The following is a 24,708-nucleotide window of genomic DNA, read 5'->3' on the forward strand; positions in this document are numbered from 1 at the left end:
TTTGTATTCCCCCACTGGCAGCCAGGAGGATACATAAATTTCAGAACAAAACAAAAACAGCCTCAAGTAAAGAGGTCTATTAGCCTTCTCAAATGTGTAAAAACAGGCAGTGAGTATGCATCTAATGGAATTGCACCAATATTTATAATATTGGAAAAACTCCTTAATTTTTCCTTCACCCACAGTCATTTCCTTTGTTACCTATTCCCCGCCCCCTTTGTAACATTGTCTAGACATTGTGACTGTCTTTGTAGTTCCGTCTGCTCACAGTGTGAGCTTCTTGTGATGGTTGATTTAATCATAGAATAGATGATCTTGTCACTAAAAGTCTTACAAGGGTATGATAGCAGTCCATTAATAGTTAATAATAAAAAATACGCCCCGAAGGGCCTATCGGGCAAATGGATTCCTGGGCCATAACAGTGACATGTATACACCCCCCTGTCCTTCTGATTGAGGGTGGTTGCTAAAGCCTGGGACTGAGGCAGTTCCCTATGGGAAGATAGGGAATGGGTTAATCGGAGGCCTTTAAATGGTACCTGATAAATTACTGACCCATCAGTTTATACAGGTCAGACTAAAGTCAGTCCTCCTTTCATCATGAAGGGGAAAAGTATCAGTAGGCCAGTCATTGTGAAACTCAGAGGGAATTCTGCTCTGTAAATGGGTGTAGCATTACCGTTGGGAGGGAACATATGTATATTTATTTGTATTGTTTCCAACAAATATCCTGCAGCATAAATATTTGTGTGCTTGCCATTTGGGTGTACACCAGCATTCTAAGCTGGACATCCTTAAACCAATCATATAAACCAAACTGGCTTATAAGAATGAAACTTCATGTAACGTTAAGGGAGGTGCTGCCACCAACAATGGCGACTGTGCATTTAATTCTTCCCTCTATGACATTGGTAAATTGCCCTAGATGTCCAGACATAGTGTTGCACATTTCAACTGCATCCATGATGACACAGACTTAGCATTATTCATATTGCATTCTGGGAACCTGTTTTAATTTATGCATGGGAATTGAACCTGAACATGATGGATAGGGATAAGAACACAAAATTTATTACATTTATCATCTGTATGTCTCTGGAGTGGTAGGAAAGGCCAGCTTTAATGCAGCTAGAGTACTATTGGGAGCACTGTAATATCCTCTCTTTCTTGCTGTATGGCTGACAAAGGTACCCAATAAATATAAGCTAAATATAAATTATAGCCTAATTCTATGATGCAGCTGCTGTGGACAATTTATTGCACTGTGGGGACAAAAAGTAGATGCAGCAGAAATGCACAATAGACACCACCCCATAATTAAGCCTCATAATTCACTGCTCTGTGTTCTTGTAAAGGGCTTTGGATTGCAAGATGGGGGGAAAACCTGAATATCTTTTGGCCTAAGGTTTGGCCAACTTGACAATTTGGCTTCCGTAAGTCCAAAACTCCATTTACGAAGTCAGCAAAGATAGTCCGTTTTCTGTGTCCAGCATAGCAATGGGCTTGTTGCATCTTTTTTCCTAACCTGGTAGGCCATGTTCAAACATAATTGAACAAGCCGCCGCATGGGGCTTGTGTACTCCCCATTCCCTCCTCCTGATTGCCCAAAAGAAGATGTTTGGAGGCATTCACTTCAGCTTTTCTTAACCACTGTTTGCTGTGCTGTCCAGACTCAGAACAGTGGTTAATGTTAGCTATGGTTATTTTCAACAAGCCAGGTTCACAGTTCAAAGTTGGCTTGTTTGAAACTAACCACAGTTAATGTTAACCATAGTTCAAGTTAATCACAGTTTGTCCATCTGGATGACACAATAAATCATGGCTAAACCAAAGTGGAAGTGAAAGCTTCTAAGGAATGGTTCACACAAGATGCTAAGTTGTGGTTCACATGACACACACTAAGCCATAATGTTTTGCTCAAAATGCTTAAGCACTATGGCGCAGTGTGTCCTCTGAAAAGGGTCTAAGATACTTCTCCATGTCACATGGGAAGAAAAAGGAGCATGTCAGCCCAAGGCTCACTGCAGCATGTTCACCTCATACTAAGCTATGGTTTAGCATGGTGTTCAAATGCAGCCATGATATTTGTCTATCTGCTCTCATATTTATGCATTGGTAACTATTGTTATATTGCTGTTCTTGTGTTGTGAGCAGCTTCGGGTATTTTTGTGTGGAAAAACAGGATACAAATAGTAAAAATAAAAATGCAAATGTGTTTACTCCTAGGCAGAAATTAATTACCTAGTTGCACCTTATCATGAAGAATGGGGCAAAGTCTTAGATTAGCCTAGGTTCTCCTGATAGTTTTTTCACTATCTCTGCCTTTCTCAATCTATACAATATTAATTGTTCCATTTCATGAGGAGTGTGGCACCTGTAATCCAAACCTGCAGGCTGTAGGTTTTAAAAAGAGGTTTGTCTTGCATTTCTTTACTTTGTATGAATATTACTGGTTTCTTGTGTGAAGATCACATGGTTTGCCTGGAATTACTCCAAGTTAGGAATATCATTTTAGATTATATGAAATGGTTTGAAAAGTATTCTTAGAAACCAGCTAACTAAGGGTGCAGTCCTAACCACATTTACTAGGAATTAAGCCCTACTGAAAAAAATGGGATTTACTTCCAAGTAAACATGCGTAGGATTGTCCTATAAACCTATATGTGGTTCTCATACCTTCTTGAAAAAAAGAAAGTTTTTTTTTAAAAAAAAATGGCTTCAAATCCCATCCCTTCTTTCTTTCTATGTTTGAATACCAAGTGATTCTAACAAACCTACTTTGAAATCTGGTATAGTAGAACATTGGACTCAAATCGTTATTTGGCCATAAAGCTCACTGGATGACTTTGGTGCTGTCACTACCTCTCAGCCCATACCTCAGAGGGTAGTTGTAAAGGTAAAATAGAGGTGGGAACCTTGAGCTTCTTGGAGGAAGGATAGGGTAGCCCCTGCTCAGGGGAATGGAGTGGGCAGATCCCTCCCTCAGGGGGCTATGGGTATGCACCATGGCAAGAGCCAGGCCTATGGGTGCCAGCAGGCGTGGCTTCACTCAGATGGGATGGGCACAATGTGTCCAATTCTGACAGCTTGAAGGCTTTACAGAATCTAAGGCTATTCCAGCCCATTCATCCAGGTCCATTTGCTAGTAAATAATACCTATGCTTAAACATTCTGTTCCACTATACTTCATTGATTAAAAGGATGTATTCACTTTATATGAAATACTGAAGCATCCCCAAATACTTAGAGCAGCAGTCCCCAACCTTTTTGGCACCAGGGACCGGTTTCATGGAAGACCATTTTTCCACGGACCGGGGGGGGTGTTTTTGGGAAGCCATGCCCGCCCCCACTCCAGCGTCCTGGCTTCACTTTGGCTGAGTGGGTGCCCAGCCGAAGCGAAGCCAGGATGCTCTAGCGGGCGGCTTCGGAACGGCTCGCCTGGAAGTCGCTCTCCTAGAGCGGCTTCTGGCCGGGCGTGCCGTTCCGAAGCCGCCCACCCCCGACCCCAGCGTCCTGGCTTCGCTTCAGCTGGGCAGGAGAGATGGTGCCCTGCACCCAGTTAAGCTGGGGTGGGGGTGGGTGGGTGAAAGCAGCTCACCTGCACGGCCCGGTTCCTAAGTCCATGGCCCGGGCGTTGGGGACCCCTGATTTAGAGGACTAAAGAGAATCCTATTTGGGGTGGAGTAGTTTATTAACTACTATTTTTGAAGGTTTTTGTGGGGGAGTTTTGTGATTAGCTTTGAATTTTGTTTTATTTATCTTCAGGTGCAAGTTGAAATTTGGGGGTGGGGGGAGCCCTGCTTGATCTAGAGACTCCTAAATTCCATCCTTGCTGCAGTTCTTTATGCCTGAGTTAGGACAGTATCCAACTAGGCCTGCCAATTTCACTGAACAGGCGGGATCCACCCCTTATGCAAAGGAGATTTAACATTTCCAATAGGAAGCTCCAAATGAGCAGAAATGCTTGTTTCTAGATTGGGGAAGCTCCCTTATGCAAGCTCTGCTGACATGCCCCATTCTAAAAATGAGCATTTCCACTCATTTCTGGTTGCTCTTGGAAGCACTGAATCTCTGTTGTGCTAGAAGTGGGTCTAGCTTGCAGAATGGAATCAGTGGGAGCACCCCACTGGATATTGCCCCTAGTGTCCTTAGTAGAATGATTGCAGAGAAAGGAATGACATGTTTTAGCAGACTGCGTACACTTGTAGATCTGACATTAATGGCATGCATTGTTTTCTTTCCCAAAATATGTTGTGCAGTGCCAAGGGGGTGTTTACTGGAAATGGGGAAGATGCTGTTATGAAGTCTATTGAGACTCTTATCCTGCCCCTTGTTTGTCTAAACACAATCAGTATGAAAATCTCACAATGGAAGGAATATTGATTAGAGCTGCTTTATGCTCATAATTTTTGTATGTGAATAGTTTCACTGCTACAACTGGACAGGTTAGGCAACTCCTGCAGACCTCAACAGCATTATGATAGCATCTTCTGGTACCTGATTTTGTAATATGAGCATAATTCACTTTGAACACTTGCTGAGTAGATAAGCAGAATATAAATGACAATAATGACTAGACAAACACATTTAGTTTGACATGAGCCTTTCATAGGTTAGAGTTTACTTCATGAGATACTTGGTGTAACCTGGAAAGTTACTGTGGAGAAGAAACCATTCTACACCGAGAAAGTGTACCTCTCAGTTTCCCTTCATTGTTTCTTCCTGACCATTTTCGTAGCACTTGTGCTTCAAGTTTTCTGGACTCTCTAGTTTTCTGTGTATCTGTCAGCCACTTCCAGCCCACAGGAGGTGTTCATGCAGCCCAGCTTACCCAGCCTGGGGAGCAAGTAGCACAATGATTCCTCCCGCTGCCCAAGTCAAGGCAGACAACCCAGCTGGTCACAGCTACCTCAGTGTGACACCCCCCCCCCCAATTATCATGGCTGATAGATTGTAATGGTGATAGGGACACCTGTGTCCTTGGTTGCGGCATATGGAAGTTTTGAAATATGCAGTGAGACACTGTTGTGCCTCTGAGGCTTACTAGGCTTTATAAGTGAGCAGGAGGGAGGGGAAAAAGGACACACCTCATCACTCTGTCTCCCATGGGCTGACAGAGAACTTGCTGGGAAGTGGAGGGCCAGGGTACTTTAAACCCCCTCCTCATCCCATCTGTGGCCTTGGGCTGGAGTGTTGGGGTAGAAGGAGTTCTGCAAGTTAAACCGACCTAAGCTAGTTTGAAAACAGTTTACTCAAATACACTCTGCATATATATAGGAACGTATGCAGATTAAATCTACCTAATTCAATTGATTTCATATGTTTGCCTTTTTCCCTTCACCATTGGGCGCTTTATTATTTTGTTTCCATTTTGCAAACGTTTTATTAGGACTGTATTTTATTGGTGAAATTCAGTGTTACCTTTTGAGAACTGGATTTCAAAATGAGGATTAATCCTTCTGAGTGTTGTTTACATAAGCAAAGAGGACTTAACGCAAGGGTGGGTAAACTTGGTTTCATTATTGTAATGCATTACTATAATTGTTGAATAGTAATAGTAATTGCAATAATGCATAAGGCTTTATTTCAGCTCCTTATTGTTGGTTTCTTGTACATTTACTGCCTATCCACGTGCCACCCTCAGTCCAAAAGGTTTGTCCACCCCATTACCAAGTTAACCTGGAATATTCCTTAGTGCATGAAACGCCAAGGCCCTATACTAATTTAAGAACAAACCATTATTATGCAGCTGAGTAAAGAGTATCATGGTACAGACAGTATTTCAGTACATTGTTCTTGTATCAACTTACCATTTTTTGTATAAAAGGTGTAAGGTTGTGACACTATTAAGAATAACGGAGGGGGGCGCTGAGAATGTCTTTTGTGTCACACTGTAAAAGCCTTGCTGTTTCATATTGTCCATCCTCATTCATGCAGGATACTTCATTTTAACAGGATACTAAAATGTCTGAGTTAATTTCTCTGAGCTTCTGCTAATATTCCTGACCCAAATATTTTAAAAGGAAATAAATATGATTAGAGGAGAGGATTGGGATTCACAGCATAGCTTCATGATAAGTGAAAATCCTTAACCTTTTTTAAAAAAAATACTTCAGATGCACATTTTCAGTAATTTCACATTTTGAGTTATAATGGAAAAGTAGCTAAGAAAGATATTAAATAAAATAAGTTAGCATTGTTCTTCGAAGTGTGTTTCAACATCTTCAATACAACTCTGTATTTCCTGTATACCTACTTTTCCTGTTCCCTCTGCATGCACTTCTGTTGTTGTTTTTGAAGAGGTTGCTATCCTGATGACTTCAATCAGTGACATAATTTTTATTGATTTCAGTGGCCCAAAGCATCATAAAATTAGGTCATCTAGTCCAGCCTCTGTGTGAGTACTGGGTTCTGCATATTTCAACAGATTAGTGTCATTGGTACAGTATTTCCAATAATTATAGTATGCTATCAGCAGTATTTACAATGGAGAAGCTTAGGACAGGCATATACTATATTAGCAGTTATTTTTTGAGATAAAGACTAAGTATATCTGTTGCAATTAACCACTTCAACTAGATATGCAAGAATGGAGAATTCTCAACCAAGCAATTCTATTTCTGTGAACTGGTGAGTTACTCCGTGCTCCATCTAAATCCCCATTCTTGGAAAGAACGCTGTTTATAGTGTTTGCAAAAATACAGCATCTAGATACCTCCTGGGGAATTGTGATCTAGTTCTTAAAGACCACTACCTCTTTCTAAACATTCATAGTTTCTGAGGAAGGGTATATGAGATTGTCAGAGCTACAGCTGTAAATATAGAATTGGATCTGGGAGTTCTCAAGAGCAGATATCTACCACCTCATTGAAGACATTCATATTTAAATTGAAAGGCTGTACCCATAAATAGGTTCTGGTGTTTTAAAATTTAGTTAAACAATAAAAGACACATGATGTCATGATCCCCACAACCCTCAGATCTTCCAATGTGCAGCAGAGGATTATGATGAGGACAGGGCAAAGGTTACTTCCTCAGGGACAGGATGGCCAGTGCCCCATTTAAGTCTCTCCCAGCAAGGAGAAATGGGGCCAAACTACACATTCTTCAAATCACACATAGCAGAGCTATGCTTGGTTGGATTGTTCACATCAGTGTAAGTGCACGTGGCCCTGATTTGGATTGGGATCATGGTGCTCTGGGAAGGGAGATTTAAGTTTTCCCCTGCCCAGTTTTCATCTTGAAATTCCACCCCTTGCCCTTGGTGTGGAATTTTTAAAAAGAAAAGCCTTTGCATTGATTCCAATGGAGACTTTTTTCTTGAACCCCTTCCTGTGGTGGTGGTGGTGGTGGTGGCAATGGAATTTTTGGACAGAAGTGGGAGGGAGAAAGTTGAAATCCCCCCACCCAGAGCACCATGGTTTTGATCCTAATCAGGGTTATGTGTGTTTACACTGAGGTAAATAATCCAATCGCATATGTCTCTGCTATGTGTGATTTGAAGAACATGTAGTTTGGCCTACAGTTGGGCCATCGTCCTCTCACTCAGAGGATCAATTTCTGGTGGAATTTTCACCTCCCTAGCCTCACAGAAGTCTAGGCTACAAAGTCAAGTGAGAGTCTTTTAAAAGTTCAGTCAGCTCTTCCTGGAGACATGTTGCTGACCACACTACAGCCTTTCTCGACTGACTAGCCACTGTTTTTCTGGTTCAGTTTTTTTTAAAATTGAGCAATTTTAATTTGCCTTTTTAATCATCTTTCTTTATCTGTTTACACCTGTGTTCACCACTCTGGAATCTGTGTTAGATAATTGAGTGGTCTATAAATATTGTAAATACAAAATTAATAAGCCTATATAAGACCTCATTTGGTTTTAGCTCCCTGTTGAAACAGCATCTTCCTTTTGTTCTAGTTGATGGTGTTCCAGCCAGCAGGATCCAGTGGGAGCTACTCAAAGCTCTCTGTATTCCTGCATTGGTCTGACCTGACTGAGTTCCCCTGTGAGACTCAAAGAACAGGACACAAAGTCACTCATGGGCAATAAAAATACTTAATACTTGTATAGTGCTTTCAAGTGTTCAAAGCACATCACATGCATTTTGTAGTTGTAATCCTTACAATAACCCTGTAAAATAAGCCAGTGTATTATTATCCCCTATATTGCAAAAGGAAAGACTGAGGCTAGACGAGAGTGTTTTGCCCTGGGCCGCCAACTGAGTTCAAGATTTTAAGTGGGGATTTCTTGATCAGAGCTGTCCCTTAGCCACTACACCACACCAGCTCATAGCCCACATGGATCCATTCCCTCCCACCCACTTGATTCTTTCCAGGGAGAGGTAGGTATTGAGCCTGGTTTTAATCTTCATGAGTCCAGGAAATCTCATGTTCAACTAAGAATGTGAACTTCTAATTGACTGTTCATCTCTTCTAATGGTGAGAAAAGTTTGAATGGAGTTGATGTCTCCCTGGAGAGAATCTGGGATGAAGGAGGAACATCGGAACAGATCCAACTTTGCAGATCTTACAAATGATATATGAGGAATTGTTGCAAAGTGGAAGACATGGGGAGCAAAGGAAACAGAAATACTGTCATAGTAAATCTGCCAAATTGAAGTTAATTTGGGAGGAGTCTAGTTTTCAACTGTGGAAACAATTTTTTTCTGAGAATCCCAGCATTTTGTATTCATATTTGAGTAAGTGAATGTATGTGTTCACAGCTTTTATTCATTCTTTGCAGCTGTCAAGAGCGTGTGTTCAGATATGCTAAAAACTCCTCTGGCTTCTGCTGCTATTCTGTGAATCAACCTTTTCCATGAAAAGTTCCATTTCCTGATGCTGCTGATGCTCATAACATCTCAAACAATAGTAAAACAAAAATGCTATGGTTTTCTAGCTTCTTTATCAGCGGCAATGAACAAATTAAAGGATAGGATTTTTTAAAATAGTTGTTACCCCAGCATGACTAGGGAATGGTACTTCGTATGCTTAAATCCTGGGGTAAAATCTAGAAGAGAACACTAGGGGGTGTTTGCTCCATAACTTAGTACCCACCTCTCTTTTAAAGCCTCTTATGTTTAGGTTGGTCAGCATGTCAATAGTGAAACCTGTTTGTGAAGTGTGCTACCATACTTACTGATCATGTGCCCTCAACATCAATGAATACCAGTTCTGGATAAGGCTTTACTCTCTCTGAAAGGGCGTGTTTGAAGCTTGGGGATCTCTTGGATCCATCTTTGTCTTTTGAGGCCAAAATGGCTCCTGTGTCTTTTACCAACTGTGACCATTTTATCAGCTGTGACCACTCCTGGACAGAAATCGTCTAGCCACTGTTATGTGTCCTGGGAGCCAGCCAGCTAGCCAGTTGGATTGTTACAATCTATTGTATGTGTTGAAGACAGTTTGGAAGTTCCTGTTAGTTCAGAATACAGCTGCTAGAATTTTAACCTGTAAAGCTTGTTCAGATTCCCATCTTGCCCAATTTAAAAGAGCTTCACTGGCTACTTGTTTGCTTTTCAGTTCAATTCAAAGTGCTGGTACTTACCATCTAAGGCCCTAAGCAACTTTGAAAGTAAGAACTTGAAAGAGTACCTACTCCCATAATTAGCCCCTGTAAACTTGATGACCGTTTGCCTGTGTTTTTCTACAAGTGTTTTCAACATTAGAGGTAGGTGAAGCTGATGTCAACTGGGACAGGGCTTTTTTTGTTGCACCACTCACAGAATTTCCCCCCTAAGGAGCAAAATCTTGTGACAAACATTGATATCTTTTAGGCACCAGACAAAAGACCTTTTTATTCACATTGGCATTTTAAGGGAAGCTCGAAGGATAGCAACAAAAGAGAGGGCCTTTTCTGTGGTGGCCCCCCAACTGCAGAACAAACTCCCTGACGAGGCCCTCCTGGCACCGACATTGTTGTCTTTTCGGCACCAGGTCAAGACTTTTCTCTTCTCCCAGGCATTTAGCAATATGTAATTAACCTGGGTTTGTTTTTGTATGTTTTTGTGGTTTAAAATTTTTGTATATTGCTTTAAGTGTTTTTATCTATGTAAACCCCTCAGAGACCTTCGGCTATGGGGTGGTATACAAATGCAATAAATAAATAAATATTAAGTCCTGTCTTTGACCTTCCATCTTTTTTTATTTGTGGCTTGCTTTTACATTGGGACTGGGCTTACTGTAAACAACTCTGTAGTCCATCTTGATGAAGAGCAGTATAAAAATACTTTAAACAGACAAATACCCGAAGCAACAGCTGCTAGAAATACATTAGAAACACATTGTGGTGCAAAAAGGCCAAATGGTGTCTTCTCAGATTGCTCGCTAATTAATGCAGGGCACAATGGGCTCGTAAACTCTTTGGAAAGTGTCTAATGGAAACCAGCTAGCATGTTCTTGGGCAGTTCCTGTTTAATTTCAGTGAGGCTCATGCATAAATCCTTTTCCTGGTGGAATTGTGCCCCATGCGGTTATATGAGGCAACAACATCACCTTGCCTTTTCATAGGATTGCCTCCACATTAGCCTGCCCCTTATTTTTCATGGGGTGTGTGTGTGTGTCTCTAACTTTCAGCAGCCAGAAAGTTCTCGAAGTAATGTATCTCATGTGTGGTAGTTCATTTTCAGAAAGTGTTCTTGGCTCAAGTCAGAGCAAGATAACTGGACAGCTAGAGGCTTGGGCAGCAAATTCATATATGGGTTGTGACCTCTTAAAAATAAAAATCATTGGAAAGGTAAAGATTGAGAAGTTGAACTAATTGCACAGGGCAATAGTGATAGACCAGGTATAGGAATACAAATCTTGCATTACAGTAAGAGGCACTAGACCTGATTCAAGGATGCAGGGGGTAGACATAGGGATCTGTGAGTGATAGGTAGTATTTTGGAGTGTTGAACAAGTGCTCAGTGATATTTCTGCTAGAATCTGTGCTGTGCTATATTTCTTTAGAATAGTTCTTCTTGAGCCTGGAGATGTTATGATAGGCATAAGGGTGGGATGGGAATGCATATTTGGCATAAGAAAAAGTAATGCATGAAACACTGCAGTTCAAATATAGCTTATGCTCCCTAAAGCAAACTTGCTTTTGAGCTTGAAGCTACTTAACCTAGAACCATATATGGGTTGTGACCTCTTAAAAATAAAAATCTAGAAAAAGTTGAACAAGAAGTAGAGGGTGAAATAAATGTGCCATGTTTGAACCACATGTTACTGGTAAGTATTTGAAACAGGGCACTGGACTAGTCAGCATATGTTAGGGTGACCATATGAAAAGGAGGACAGGGCTCTTGTATCTTTAACAGTTGCATAGAAAAGGGAATTTCAGCAGGTGTCATTTGTATGCATGTCACACCTGGTGAAATTTCCTCTTCATCACCACAGTTAAAGCTGCAGGAGCTATACTGCAGCTATACTGTGACCAGATTTAAAAGAGGGCAGGGCACCTGCAGCTTTAACTGTTGTGATGAAGAGGAAATTTCACCAGATTCTCCATCTATACAAATGACACCTGCTGAAATTCCCTTTTCTATGCAACTGTTAAAGATACAGGAGACCTGTTCTCCTTTTCATATGGTCACCTTAGCATATGTTTACCGCTAGGAAATATGTGAAGCAGCCCTAACAAAGGCCACACTTTGTGGAAAGGGGGTGGCTTGTACTTTTATTTTGAAAACTGCCCTTATTGAAGACAACAATATATGTGTTTGCTGTTTCAACAGAAATGCTTCTTTTTCCTAATTTAAGTGGGGGGCAGGGAGTAGAATGCAAATCAAGCCATAATTGACATAGTTTTTACCCATTATATTTCAAAAGATTGAAATGACCCGGCAAGAGTTCTTTTGTTCAGTCCCCTAGCGTTATGTTTTCTTTCTTTTATAGAAGCGCTTTGTTCACACTGATTCAGAGCCTTAATGTATTGGGAAGTTGGTGGGGGGAGGGGCCGGGCACAGGTTAGAAGGAATAATAACAATAAAAGCTGCAACCCATGCCTTTGCACACTGCACAGACGTGGGTTGAACCTGGAAACGAAGGGCAATGTTTCGGGAAGCAATAATAGGCAGCTAGAGCATTTCAGTTCCAAGCATTTATGTGCGTGTGTGTGTTTTCCAGGCTGAAGGTAACTTCATTTACAATGAGCTTTGCCACACACACAAACAAATAAAAAAAGAATTGGGAAATGGGGGAACAGTAGTTTACTAGAAATCCTTTGGCTTTGCACAGGTGTAGTAATAAGGCAAATAAGTTCTGGAGAGAATGGCAGGCTCCAGGCAGCTGCGTTTTATCAGACAATATAGCCACGAAGACTAAAAGCTCATTGGCATTCTGCAGAGATAACAGAAGGGAATCCGGTCCATCAAACCTCTTGAGCTGTCAGAAGCAACACTGGGGGCTTTTCACCCACAGCCCATGCAGCCTTTGCGCAGAGAAAGTGATTTTAAGTGAATGTTAACAGGAATGCAAATCCAGCAATTGCCCTTCATCGCCTAAGAGAAATCCTCTCTTGTGGATCCAACCATTTGTTGCTTGCAAGGAGCCGCATTTTCCTTTGGGTCTGGAGAAGTCAGGGAAGCCCTTCATCTTATCTGCTGCGTCTGGACTGCTTCCTCAGGAGGAAATGGCTTTCACCTCATGGCAAATTTTGTCCCCCATGCAGTGGGCGCGTTGGATGTGGACAGCTGTGAGAAGCAACGGAGACTACAGTCTCCTAGCCATGCAGCGAATCGCTGGAAATAGGCAAGTCAGCCATGTCATTCAGGAAACTGTCACACCATTAAATACATTTTATCAAGACCAGAAGGAAAAGCTGCCATTTGACTAGCTGAAATGCTTGCTAAGCAATTTTCAAGGCAATAGTATGCTACATTGCTTCAGTTGTATTTTCTATACATATAATTTTGCTGTAGTGTTTTTCCATTTCAGTTTATGTTAAAGAAAACAAGCCTCCATTTATTTTCAATTCTAGAATCCTCAAATGGTAGTCTGCTTAAACTTCATCTTTGTAGATCTTTGTATTCCCCATTCCCCCTGCACATCTTTTATATAGATATTTCAATTCCATTTCACATTTTATACAGTTCGTTTGATCTTGCATCTTCCTGTTCGTTTATATTTGCTGTCACCATTTATTCCTTCGTGTTTCTTCTTCTTTTTTAAACAAATAACTTTAAGATAATATATGTAGTAGAAATGTGATCCTGGTAAATTAAATATTAAGGAATACAAAACAGATTTTTACCAGAAAGGGACATGGGGGCTTCAAAGTTTGTGGGGGGGGGGGGGGCAGGGGACAAGATTCAGGAATGTCTGCTTTAGGAAAATTATAGAAGAGCTTTTGTTGTGATTATAACTAAAATATGTGAGTACAACAATGTCATCAGGAAAGTGGAAACAGACACCCTTCCCCTACTTTTAAGCAAATTAATTCATGCACTTTGTATTAATATCTAACAGTAGCAGATAGGCCCATTGAGCAATAACGATAGACATTTAATGTTGGAACCCATGAGTTGGTCAGTAGTACATATGGTGCGAAATGTGAAAGGTAGGGTGGAAAATGAGACTTGCCCATCTCCCTAAATGTTACCCCAGTCTGAAGGCTAGGCAGCTTCCAGTGTTGCTTGGAGTCCATCTTCTCTTGTTTTGTAGGAACTCATACTCAGCTGCAAAGCAAGTTGATTTCCTCAGAACTTTAGGAGAGCATTATGAAACTCTCAGAAGAATTTCCTTATTAGCTGTGCTTATGCTGATGCCAAGGAAAATTCCAATGTCTCAATCAAAGGTCCCATTGATATTGTTTGAGTTTGTCTATGCTAAAGCCTCTTTTAGACTGAAAGGGCAGACTTTTCAGGCAGTATTTACTTTATCCTACATGCATGCTTGCTTTTGTGATGCCTTGAAAACTTTAGTATGAAGAGTGAACCTGTGAACATGATATTCTGCTCCAGAAATCATGCTGCAAAAGTAGCTTAGTAGTTATTCAGTATCTCTGAGAAATGCAGAGGTATTCTGGCCTCCTCAGATAGGAGAACTCTGCATTTTGCAAGTTTTTTGGGGGTGGGGGTCATTTGTTTGTCTCCTTAGGTTTTGAAAAAGTGCGCCTGTTAACATCAATTCTTCCATCCTCCTCCCCATTTTTTGTGCTCAGGAGTTCAGATTCTGAAGAAGCATTTGAGACACCTGAATCTACCACTCCTGTGAAGGCTGCACCTCCGCTACCACCGCCACTGCCTGAAGTTGCAACATTTGACATAGAGGAACAGGAAGTAAGACCTCAGCTTCCATCAGAGGACACAGGTAATAATTGCACAATGAATTGGACGTGCTCATCAAGAGTATGAAGGGAAGGGGAAGTTGAATTCCCACTGTTTCTTCTGTTTGAGTTCACTGGAACTAAATGGAGAGGGACTGTTGCACTCACTGGGAGTCACCGTAACTCAGTAGTAGAGCACATCTGTGGTTCTGTCATTGGCATCTTTGGGTATTGCTGGGAAAGAGCCCTGGTGGAGGCACTTGTCTTACCTCACCTCGAAGAAGAGTCCTCTGTGGAAGAGAGCCACCCCTCCCTGTGCCTCTGGCTGTGGCACATTGAGCTGGCTCTCTTCGTCTTCCTCAGAGGACTCTTCTTCGAGGTGAGGCATGACAACACTAGAGAGCTGCTGCCAGACCCCAGAGAGTTAGATGAGCCAATTGTTTTGACTTTGGTATAATTCAACTTCATATATTCAATTGATTGTGCACTCAGGAGCTGATTGCCCCATTACCTTGTTTCCTGTATGTCAGTGTCATACAAAGTAGCTGTGAAATAAGAATTCTAATTTGGTACCATTTTTCCCTATCATTCACAGATCAAGGTCCAACCATGCTGCAAAGCTAATGGATCATTCTGTGAGTAATACCGGTTGTCCTCCAGCACTAGCGCTAATGATGCTCCACTAGCACAAACCAGTGCTTGTGAACATAAGGGCCATGCTGGATCAGACCAAGGGTCCATCTAGTCTAGCATTCTATTCACACAGTAGCCAATCAGCTGCCCATGGGAAACCCATAAGCAGGATAGGAGTGCAACAGTAGCCTCCCACCCAAATTGTCCAGCAACTGGTATATCTAGGCATACTGTAATTAGAAATCACTTGCTAGGGCAATGGGGGGAGTGGCAAATTTATATCCACAAGTTATATCCCTCCATTTTACACTTGTTTATATTCGAGACGTCTCCTATCCCAAGTAAATGTAATTCTTGATTTAGTTCTAGCATAATAGATTTTGTCTTGTAGTCCAGCAGTTCCCACAGAATGGCTAAAATCTAATGCTGAGTCTTTATTGTAGCAGGATTGGCTGTGTTGGAATTATTATTATTATTATTATTATTTCTTACCCACCTCTCCATTCTAATCGAGGCGGGGAACAACAGTAAATATAAAATACATAAAACTGAATTAAAAGATAATATACATTGTTAAAAACATTCTAAAACATCTAAAGCATTAAATAAAGAGAGCCAAGAAAGCAACAGTCATATAGTTTGGAATAACAGGATTTGAGAAATTTTGTAATTTTCTGCCCTGTGTAGATCATATGATTTTTCATTCTAAACCATTGGAAAGGTAAAGATTGAGAAGTTGAACTAATTGCACAGGGCAATAGTGATAGACCAGGTATAGGAATACAAATCTTGCATTACAGTAAGAGGCACTAGACCTGATTCAAGGATGCAGGGGGTAGACATAGGGATCTGTGAGTGATAGGTAGTATTTTGGAGTGTTGAACAAGTGCTCAGTGATATTTCTGCTAGAATCTGTGCTGTGCTATATTTCTTTAGAATAGTTCTTCTTGAGCCTGGAGATGTTATGATAGGCATAAGGGTGGGATGGGAATGCATATTTGGCATAAGAAAAAGTAATGCATGAAACACTGCAGTTCAAATATAGCTTATGCTTCCTAAAGCAAACTTGCTTTTGAGCTTGAAGCTACTTAACCTAGAACCAGAAGCTGCAGGCCCACTCTAGGACAGCCATCTCCACGTTGGTGCTCTCCAAATTTTTTGGACTCCAACTACCATCAGCCTAAGTCAGCATGGCCAATGGTCAGGAATCCTGGGAATCCTGGTGCCCGTTCTGGTGCGAACCAGGTTGGAGAAAGCTGTTAAAATATTGCAGAAGAACCTAAATGAGAAAAATAAATTGCCTAAACAATCTCTGTGCTGGTGACAGTATCCAGAGCCCATACTGGTCCTAGAGCAAAACTTTACCAGGTTCCATGTGTAAGATACAATATATATATATATATATATATATATATATATATATCAGCAAGCTCCAGCCTCTACGATTAAATGTCATGGCTAGTAATACCCCTTTGTCAAGCCTGCTTTGAAGTTAAAGGGCAACATTCCTTTCATTTCTGTCTCACTTCTGATGTCAAAAAGGCAGGATCTAAAGAAGCTTTTTGTAGCCACAAAGCTGCATTGTCTGCTGTTAAGCCTTCCTATGATGGTCCTTCTGCCTGATCTTTCTCTTTCTCTTTATGACCATTAGTCTAAATGGGCTGGCCGAATCAGTATATTGGCACAGAATTAGAGGCACACAACCAACATTGCCAAATCACTTTGCTAGTAGGCACTGCTTCTTGAGAACTTCTTGTCTCTCCCTGGGCAAGGTGTTGTCTGGAAACACCGTTAAATATGAATTCACCCGTTATCCTCAGCGGAGACTCCATGGGAAGGTGGCCATGAAAAGTTGGGTTTTAAACAAATAAGCAGCAGTTGGTGAATTTCAGAAAGGGAGTTTAACTGAATAGGATTTGTAGTAGTTGGGGAAGTGTGGCTTAGTACCCTGGATAAGCTGAATAAATACAAATAAACTAAATTGTCCTCCTGAGAGTTCTTAAAGAATTCAAATGATATATTGCTGAACTTCTAACAAACATGTAATTTGTTCTTAAAACTGACTTCTGTACCAGATGATTGCAAAGTAGACATTGACATGGTTCGCACAACACACTCCTGTGTGTGTTGGCCAGTTTACTTAATTACCTTTGCTGGGCGCAGCTTGTCATGGAGTCCGAACCCAGCAGGGGTGGGTGGCTGGGGTAGTCAACAAACCAACCAGAGACCCTACAAACCAAGCCAACCAGAGACCCTACAACAGAATGTGGCATATAAACTGCCCCCTCCGATCATGTGAACTCGCCCATCATAACAGCAATTTTTAAAAAGGTGTCCAGGGAGGATCCAAGAGATTATGGATCAGCTACCTTAATGTCTGTTCTAGCTGAATTGGTGGAAAGCATTATTAAAGATACAATTACCAAATGTGTAGAACAACCCATCTTGCTGAGGAAAACTCAATACAACTTCTGCAAAGGGAAATCCTGCCGTTTTAACCTTTTAGGGTTCTTTGAGGGCACGATCCAACTTAAAACCATAAAATCCCTTAACATAGCAAAACATAGTATAAAACCCTTCAGTTTAAAGCATAGCTCAATGAAACTAAGTGTGTAGCAGTTGAGAAAAAAACATAAGTTCCATGCTGGGAATTACTAGGAAAGGGATCAAAAATAAAGCTTCCAGTATCCTAATGCCCATGCTGGAATTCTAATTCCACAGTTGGACAATATCTTTATTAGAACTTACAAAAATGCCGCAAAGATGAGGAAACTTTTGAGTTGACCAGAACTCTTCAGCAGGTTAGATGGTACAAAAATGGTACAAATACTATATATTTTATAGTATTTTTTATAATTGATATTTCCCGCCTCGATGCAGAGGGAGAGGTGAGTAAGAAATTATTATTATTATTATTATTATTAGGGGGGGATTTAAAAGTTAGGCCAGATGTTGTGGTCTGCAATTTTGACTCAGTCTCAAGTATTCTGGTTGCTCGATCTCAAGAAGGATAATGTAGAGTTGGAAACGTACAGACAAAGCAACCAAATTGTTCAGGAGGCTGGAGCAATTCCCCGCTGAGGAAGGTCCACATAGTTTGGGTCTATTTTAGTTTAGAAAAAATAAATGCATAGTTCGGGGATTAAGGAGGACATGACAGAGTTTTATAAAATTAGGCATGGTATGTAGAAATCTCTATAAAATTATCACTGCCCTGATTTGCATGATTAAACAATGGTGTGGAAACCTGGAAGGAGAAACAACTCAGAGTTAGAACCTATGGTCTCTGAGTTCTTTAGTGCACTGGGAGCGGGCAGAAGCCACCATACGTGCTTACTCCTGCACTCCGCCCCCAGCAACTCATGGTTAACAACCTGAGGGTTCTTTAATCGTGCAATCCAGGTCTACCCCACCCTCCAGTGCCAAGCTGCTGCGTTCTGCACTAGCTCCAGTTTAAGGGCAGCCCCACATAGTGCATTGCAGTAATCCAGTCTTGAGGTTACTAATCCCTGTACCACTGTGGCCAAGCTATCCCTGTGCAATCCTATGCATGTCTATTCAGAAGTAATTCCTATTTACTGTGTTATCTGTACAGCACCATGTACATCGATGGTGCTATATAAATAAATAATAATAATAATAATAATTAAGTTCAGTGTGGCTTACTCCCAAGTAGGTGAATAAAGGAGTGCAGCCTATGGTTGCAAGCTGTGGGCCAAACATTGAAAATGGAGCAAACATTGCATCTTTTGTTCTTTGTTATGCTAGTATCAGCACTGGAGGCCTGATCCAAAGCAGGATCCTAGCATGGGGATGGGGGGGGTGTTAATTCTTTCCCCCTCATACACCTACAATTTATAATGCTGAATAGTAGTTCATTCGCTTTAATGGATCACTGCTTTGCAGTGTAAATTGCAAGCTTGGTGGCCCTAATCTAGATTGGGACCACCATGCAGTGGCACAGAGAGGATTAAAGTTTAACTTCATTTACAAGAGAGTAAAAAGCAACAAAAGATGTATTTTAATGTCTGCTTTGGCCCTGGGTATAAAGCCTGTCAAATAGAGAGTGAGTTACTTCTGAGAAAGCATTCATAGGATTGTGCTGCATAGCTTCAATCGTATGCATGTTTCTAGGAAGTAAACCCTACTGAAATTAATAGGACTGCTGGGACTAAATATGCTTAAAATTGAGTTGCATTATCAATTTAAATCAAAGGACTGCAGCCATAGAGAACTGTTAGTGTCTCCTTAACAGGCGCTTGATCAGCGTCCAAAAATGAGCTCATTGTGTGAAAAGTGAACAGCAGCTCAGCTGGCAAGAGTAACTCTAATTAAAAAACATGCAACAAGAGCACATCCAAACACAACCCTTAGAGTGAGAGAATCACCCTTGCATCAAACAACATCATCTTATTAATGTTTGGTTTAATGGGACATTTTCTTTCTGTTCAGAATAGCTTGAGCTGTGCAGTGACTGCTTCTGTGTATTGGAATATACAAGTGGGGCTAAAGTGATGAATTTTGAAACAAGTTTGCTAGTAATTTATTTATTTATTTATTTATTTATTTTAAATCCGTGCAATGGAGATTCTTATCCCGGGCACAGTGTTTTATGTCTAGTTTGGCCTGTTATTCTGAGTTCAGAATTTGGAATCATTTTAGAGCAAAATTTATCTAGACAGCTGACTTATAACCAGAAAATTACCGCTTGTGACATTTGTCGTCCTACTTTCCAACCCTAGGGAATTTTCTTTGTTTTAATCTTTCTGCTTAATAAACTGATTAGGCTGCAATCCTATGTGTAGTTACCTGGAAGAAAGCCCCATTGAACATAGTGGAACTTACTTTCAGAGTAAACATGTATAGGATTGTGCTGCAAAGCTTTTAAATACGTACCAACAATACAGGGGTTAAAAATGTGAGACGAGCTGGATCGCACATTAAGCCTACCTTGAGGAGGCTGCTTTAAATCACTCCACATACCAGCCCTCATCAGAAGGTGAAGTGTGTGTGTCCATCAGTTCACCACACAAGATTGACAATTGTATCCAAATCTACACTACTGCTTTAAAGCGCTTTATAACAGTTTTGAAAACGGTATATGGAGTGTGACTTGTGTCCCAACAGTTGTCAAAACTGTTATAAAGCACTTTAAAGCAGTAGTGTAGATCCTGCCCATATCACTACATGGATAAAATATTTGGAAGGACAGGATATCCGCAAGGCCTTTGGTATGTATGACACTCCCTACCACCCATACAAGCACACCCTCAAAATATACATTTCTGTCTGTTTTCAGTAACATGTTTTAAATGTCCCTTTATTTATGTGATGGTTTAGGAATACTTAACTTTTATAAAAGCAGTGTTTAGCATATTAAACACATGTGTGAAGCTGCCAACAATTATGAATGGTAAAACCAGCTACAAACAATTTTAGTAGGCATTTATCTATATAAAATAGTGTGGCCTTTCTCTTCTTTCATTAGCATTTAAACCTATGATTAACCCTTGAAAATATTTTATTTTGCTATCTTTTCCCATGTAAATAAATTAGGCCAGAAGTTTATTCAGATAGCCATAACTACCCATGGAAATATTGAAATATGGTGTGAATATGCTTTTGTCTCTGCCCTTACATGGGACTTTATTGTACCACATGCAGAGTAAAATAATTGCTAGGAGAAAAAAGGCATAGGCAGCTCATCTATTGGGAGTATGAATTTTGACAGTCAGTAATAACTATATAAATTATTTTCAGTTTGATTCTATATCATATATGTCTTATTTTCCGCTTGGTGATAGAAATTTAACTGGCTCTTCCAAATGGTAGCAAAACACAATATATGAATATATAGAAACTAGCTGTACCTGGCGTAACATACGCCGTTGTAGCGTATCTTAAAGTTTATTAATTAAATATCATCACAGGGGCGTGGGCTGCTTGGAGGCCGCGAAATTTGATTAGTCCTACAGCGTTTCGCTGTTCTTCTCATTTCCAATCGTTTTTCCCTTTCTTCAACATTCTCTGTCTGTCTTCGTCATTGTAAAGTTTCATTTCAGTCTCGGTCCTCTAATGTTTCATTAGCATTTCTTCTACGGTTTCTCACAGTTGTTTCACACGGTTCAGCCATTTTTAATTCATGAAAGATGACATGGGATATGCCTCCCCCCCCCCGAGACTTCTGCCCCTTCAACCCCACTCAGCCACCTTCATCCTCTCTCTCCCTCACACACAAGGGCACATCACCGCCCCCCTCAGCTTTCGCATATCCCTCCGCCCTATGCTGATTCCTCTCAAGAACAGAGGATAAACCTCTCTTCTGCTAACCTTCCTTCAGAAACCGAGCTCTCTACACTGGGGATGAATCATATTGTGGTGTGGAGTTTTGTTGTTGTTGTTTAATCTATATATATAAAAGCCCAGACTGCTCTCCCAAGGCAGTTATCATTTTCGCCCTCTGGCGCCATCTAGGGATGTTCCTCAGAACTTGAGTTACTGAGCTGTAACAGTGGGGGACGGGGATGCAGTTGCTTAGCAACTCTGGAATCTTCACGGAAACATACCCTATTTCTTAGATTCTAAGATACACTTTTTTCCCCATATAAACATCTCTAAAAATGGGGTGCATCTTAGAATCACAGGTGTGTCTTAGGGTGTTTTTTTCTGTTGGTGGTACTGAAATTAGTGTGCATCTTACAATCGATGGCGTCTTACAATCGAAGAAATACAGTATATACCCAAGCGTTTTATATATATAGATTATGATGACTATCTAAATTAATCAATGTAGAGTAATGGTTACAAAATGAGGGAAGTCCATGCTCAAATCCCCACTTGGCTATTAAGCCTATTGGATATTCTTGGGCAAGTCAACATCTCTCTATCCAACTACTTCTGAGGCTAAAATACTGCACAGAGTTTCATTGAAGACAAGTAAAATGAATCTGTAGTCTGTAAACTAATCCAATAAATATCTGTGTTTCTCCAAGCTGCAACATAAAAGTCTGGTGGTCATACAGGAGCTACCTGTTCTCTGAGATAACATAAATACCCATAATAGGTTCATGCCATAAGGTAGACTAGAGCCATTACAGAATCACCATTTGAATTTAATGTTGAGTCCTTTGGAAGACACACTTTGCTGGATTCTGAGTAATCTATTGCAATTCAAGACAGTTTGGAATAATTCCCAATAGTTTTTTGAGAGAATCAGTATGATATTTTGCCTGCAATGTCAACCAGAAAAGATAATAGAATGTTAGATTTTGTTGGGAAAGGAATAGACATAATATGGAAAGTGTGTCTTTTTATCTAAAATTATGTTTTGCTCCTATCCTCAGCTCAGGTCAGAGCTACCCTGTTTCACATAACACAGCATATAACAGAACTTGATTTTTATTTTAGAAAAAGGCAGTATGCAGTCTTGTTAATGACACACTACTAATGTGGACTGCAGAACTGAACCAATTGTCTCCTGTTCCTTAGAATCTGAGATTTAGTTTATGGCCATTTCTGAGCAGCATACTGATGACTTGCAACATCTTAATAGGAGACCATCAGTTTTCATATTTTTAAATCATACTTGTTCAGAATAATTTTTGGTGAAATTATTTTTGAATAAACTTGATTCTGAGCTTCTAATTTTTTTTTCTTATTTCCTATCTCCTTCCTCTCCCTGTTTAATTTTGTCTGTTTCCATTTTGGCCCTGAGAAGAGAAAACAAAAAGTCACACAGGGTTAGGATCCAATGGTGTTGCAGTGCTAGCACTAATGACGTTGCACTAGTGTAAATCAATGCTACTACAGCATCATTAGCGCTTGCTGCAGCACAGGGAAAAAGTGGTGGTTTGCTACAGAAATTTGCACTAGCAAGTGCTAATGGCATCTTGCTGGCATTGATATATGCTAGCGCAACATCATTCATGCTAGCACTGCAACACCATTGGATCCTACCCACAGAAAATAATTATGTTCAGGATTTTTTAAGTTCACTAAGTGACTAACAATTTTAAAAGAAAAGTAAACATAACTGCACTTGATTGTCATTTTCTACATATACTTAACAGCTATTCCAAGTTAGAGATTCCAGACTGATTACTTTCTCCTCTACTTTCATAGGGTTTTGTTCTGAGACCGTATCAATAACTGATGTCTCACATAGTGAATCAGTTGAAGAAAGCCCATTCCACCCTCCTTCCCACTCCTTTTCTACAGTTTTTGATGAAGACAAGCCCATCGCTAGCAGTGGGACTTACAACTTAGACTTTGATAACATTGAGATTGTAGATTCTGTAGAAGCTACAGATCCTGGCTCTCTAGACGCAATAGGTCGTGACTCCAAGTCGCATGTTCGAAGAAAATCCACAGATTCTGTTCCAATTTCCAGATCTACTTTGTCTCGGTCTCTTAGTTTGCAAGCTGGTGATTTTGATGGAGCATCTTTTCTTGGTAATAGCGAGACAGCAGGTTCTTCAACAGATACATTTGGTACTGGTTCAAGTAGTGCTTCTAGTACTCTTAAACGCACAAAGAAACCTCGGCCAGCTTCCTTAAAGAAAAAACAGTTGACAAAAAAGTCTCTGGAAGTTCCGCCAGTGAAAGAGCCAGAGCCGTCTGACATCAAGCAAGATTCTGCCACCTCAGGTGAAGAAAAAGTCTCTGAAGAAAGGTTGGAACCCATTGAACCCGAGTGCACTGAGCCTTCCCAAAGTGCTACTGAAAAACAGGAGCCCCCTGTTAGTCCAGCAGTGGCAGCCACCTATCCATTTGACCCAAGTAACTCTGAAGAGATTAGTGCGTCTGGCACTGGGGACAGCAGGGTACAGAACTCTCCCCCTGTCGGCAAAAAAGTCCTCCCTCTTACAACGGCACCAGAAGCCGTGGAGGTGACACCATCAGACACTGGGGGTCAAGAAGATCCTCCAGTGAAAGGCTTAGCGGTGAGGCTGGAATTTGATTATTCCGAGGAAAAAGGCAGTGGCGAGGAACAACAAGAAAGCCCCCCTCTGCCCAAAAAAGTGGGCAAAAAGCCTGGTGCCAAAATGCCCCTCAGGAGGCCAAAGACTAAAAAGACTGGGGAGAAGCTTGACAACGCTCCCGCCACCCCGACCAAGGCCTCTGTCGATCCAAATGAGATCCCTGTTCCCAAAGGCTCTTATACTTTTGAAATTGACAAATGGGATGACCCCAACTTCAACCCATTTTCTTCCACTTGCAAAATGCAAGATTCTCCTAAACTGCCTCCACAAACAGCAACATACAGTTTTGATCCAGATGTACGTGAGGATACAATAGACCCTTTCAAGCCTTCCTCTAAGGTAGCCAGCTCTCCCACAAAATCCCCAGCCTCCTTTGAGATCCCGGCAAATGCCAGTGAAATCAATGGAACAGAAGGGGACAGCCTAAATAAACCTGCAAAGAAGAAGAAGACCCCACTCAAGACGTAAGTAAAAGTGCAAAAAACCTCATGTGTAGTAAAGTGCCCCCAAATAATGGCACTTGCACACTTTCATACTTTCAGTGTGTTTATTGCATTATGAACATGATTTTGTTCTGACTTTATACTGTTAGTTTTACCCTACCCAGTGCCTGTTTACCCTACCCTGTGCCTGTTTGCTTTCTCTTCCCCTCCTTATTGTTTTATCATGGTTTTATTAGAATGTAAGCCTATGCGGCAGGGTCTCGCTATTTACTGTTTTACTCTGTACAGCACCATGTACATTGATGGTGCTATATAAATAAATAAATAAATAAATAAATAATAATAATAATAATAGTAACAGATTGCTTCAGTACATTCTTCTCCAGTATTTGAGAAGCATATGTAT

The 24,708-nt window shown here is 40.7% G+C and overlaps 1 protein-coding gene across 7 annotated transcripts in view; it reads left to right on the top strand.

Annotated features, from left to right (window-relative positions):
• TACC2 (transforming acidic coiled-coil containing protein 2) overlaps nucleotides 1-24,708 on the top strand; it is a 157,354-nt gene that overhangs the window by 89,895 nt on the left and 42,751 nt on the right. For all 7 annotated transcript variants that reach the window (XM_063132753.1, XM_063132754.1, XM_063132749.1 and 4 more), the window contains 2 exons: nucleotides 14,141-14,289; nucleotides 23,000-24,323. In XM_063132753.1, coding sequence (XP_062988823.1) covers nucleotides 14,141-14,289; nucleotides 23,000-24,323 — 1,473 coding nt within the window. The remainder of the gene's footprint in view (nucleotides 1-14,140; nucleotides 14,290-22,999; nucleotides 24,324-24,708) is intronic.

This window comes from Elgaria multicarinata, chromosome 8, assembly GCF_023053635.1.
Source record: "Elgaria multicarinata webbii isolate HBS135686 ecotype San Diego chromosome 8, rElgMul1.1.pri, whole genome shotgun sequence".
Classification (NCBI taxonomy): Eukaryota; Metazoa; Chordata; class Lepidosauria; order Squamata; family Anguidae; genus Elgaria; species Elgaria multicarinata.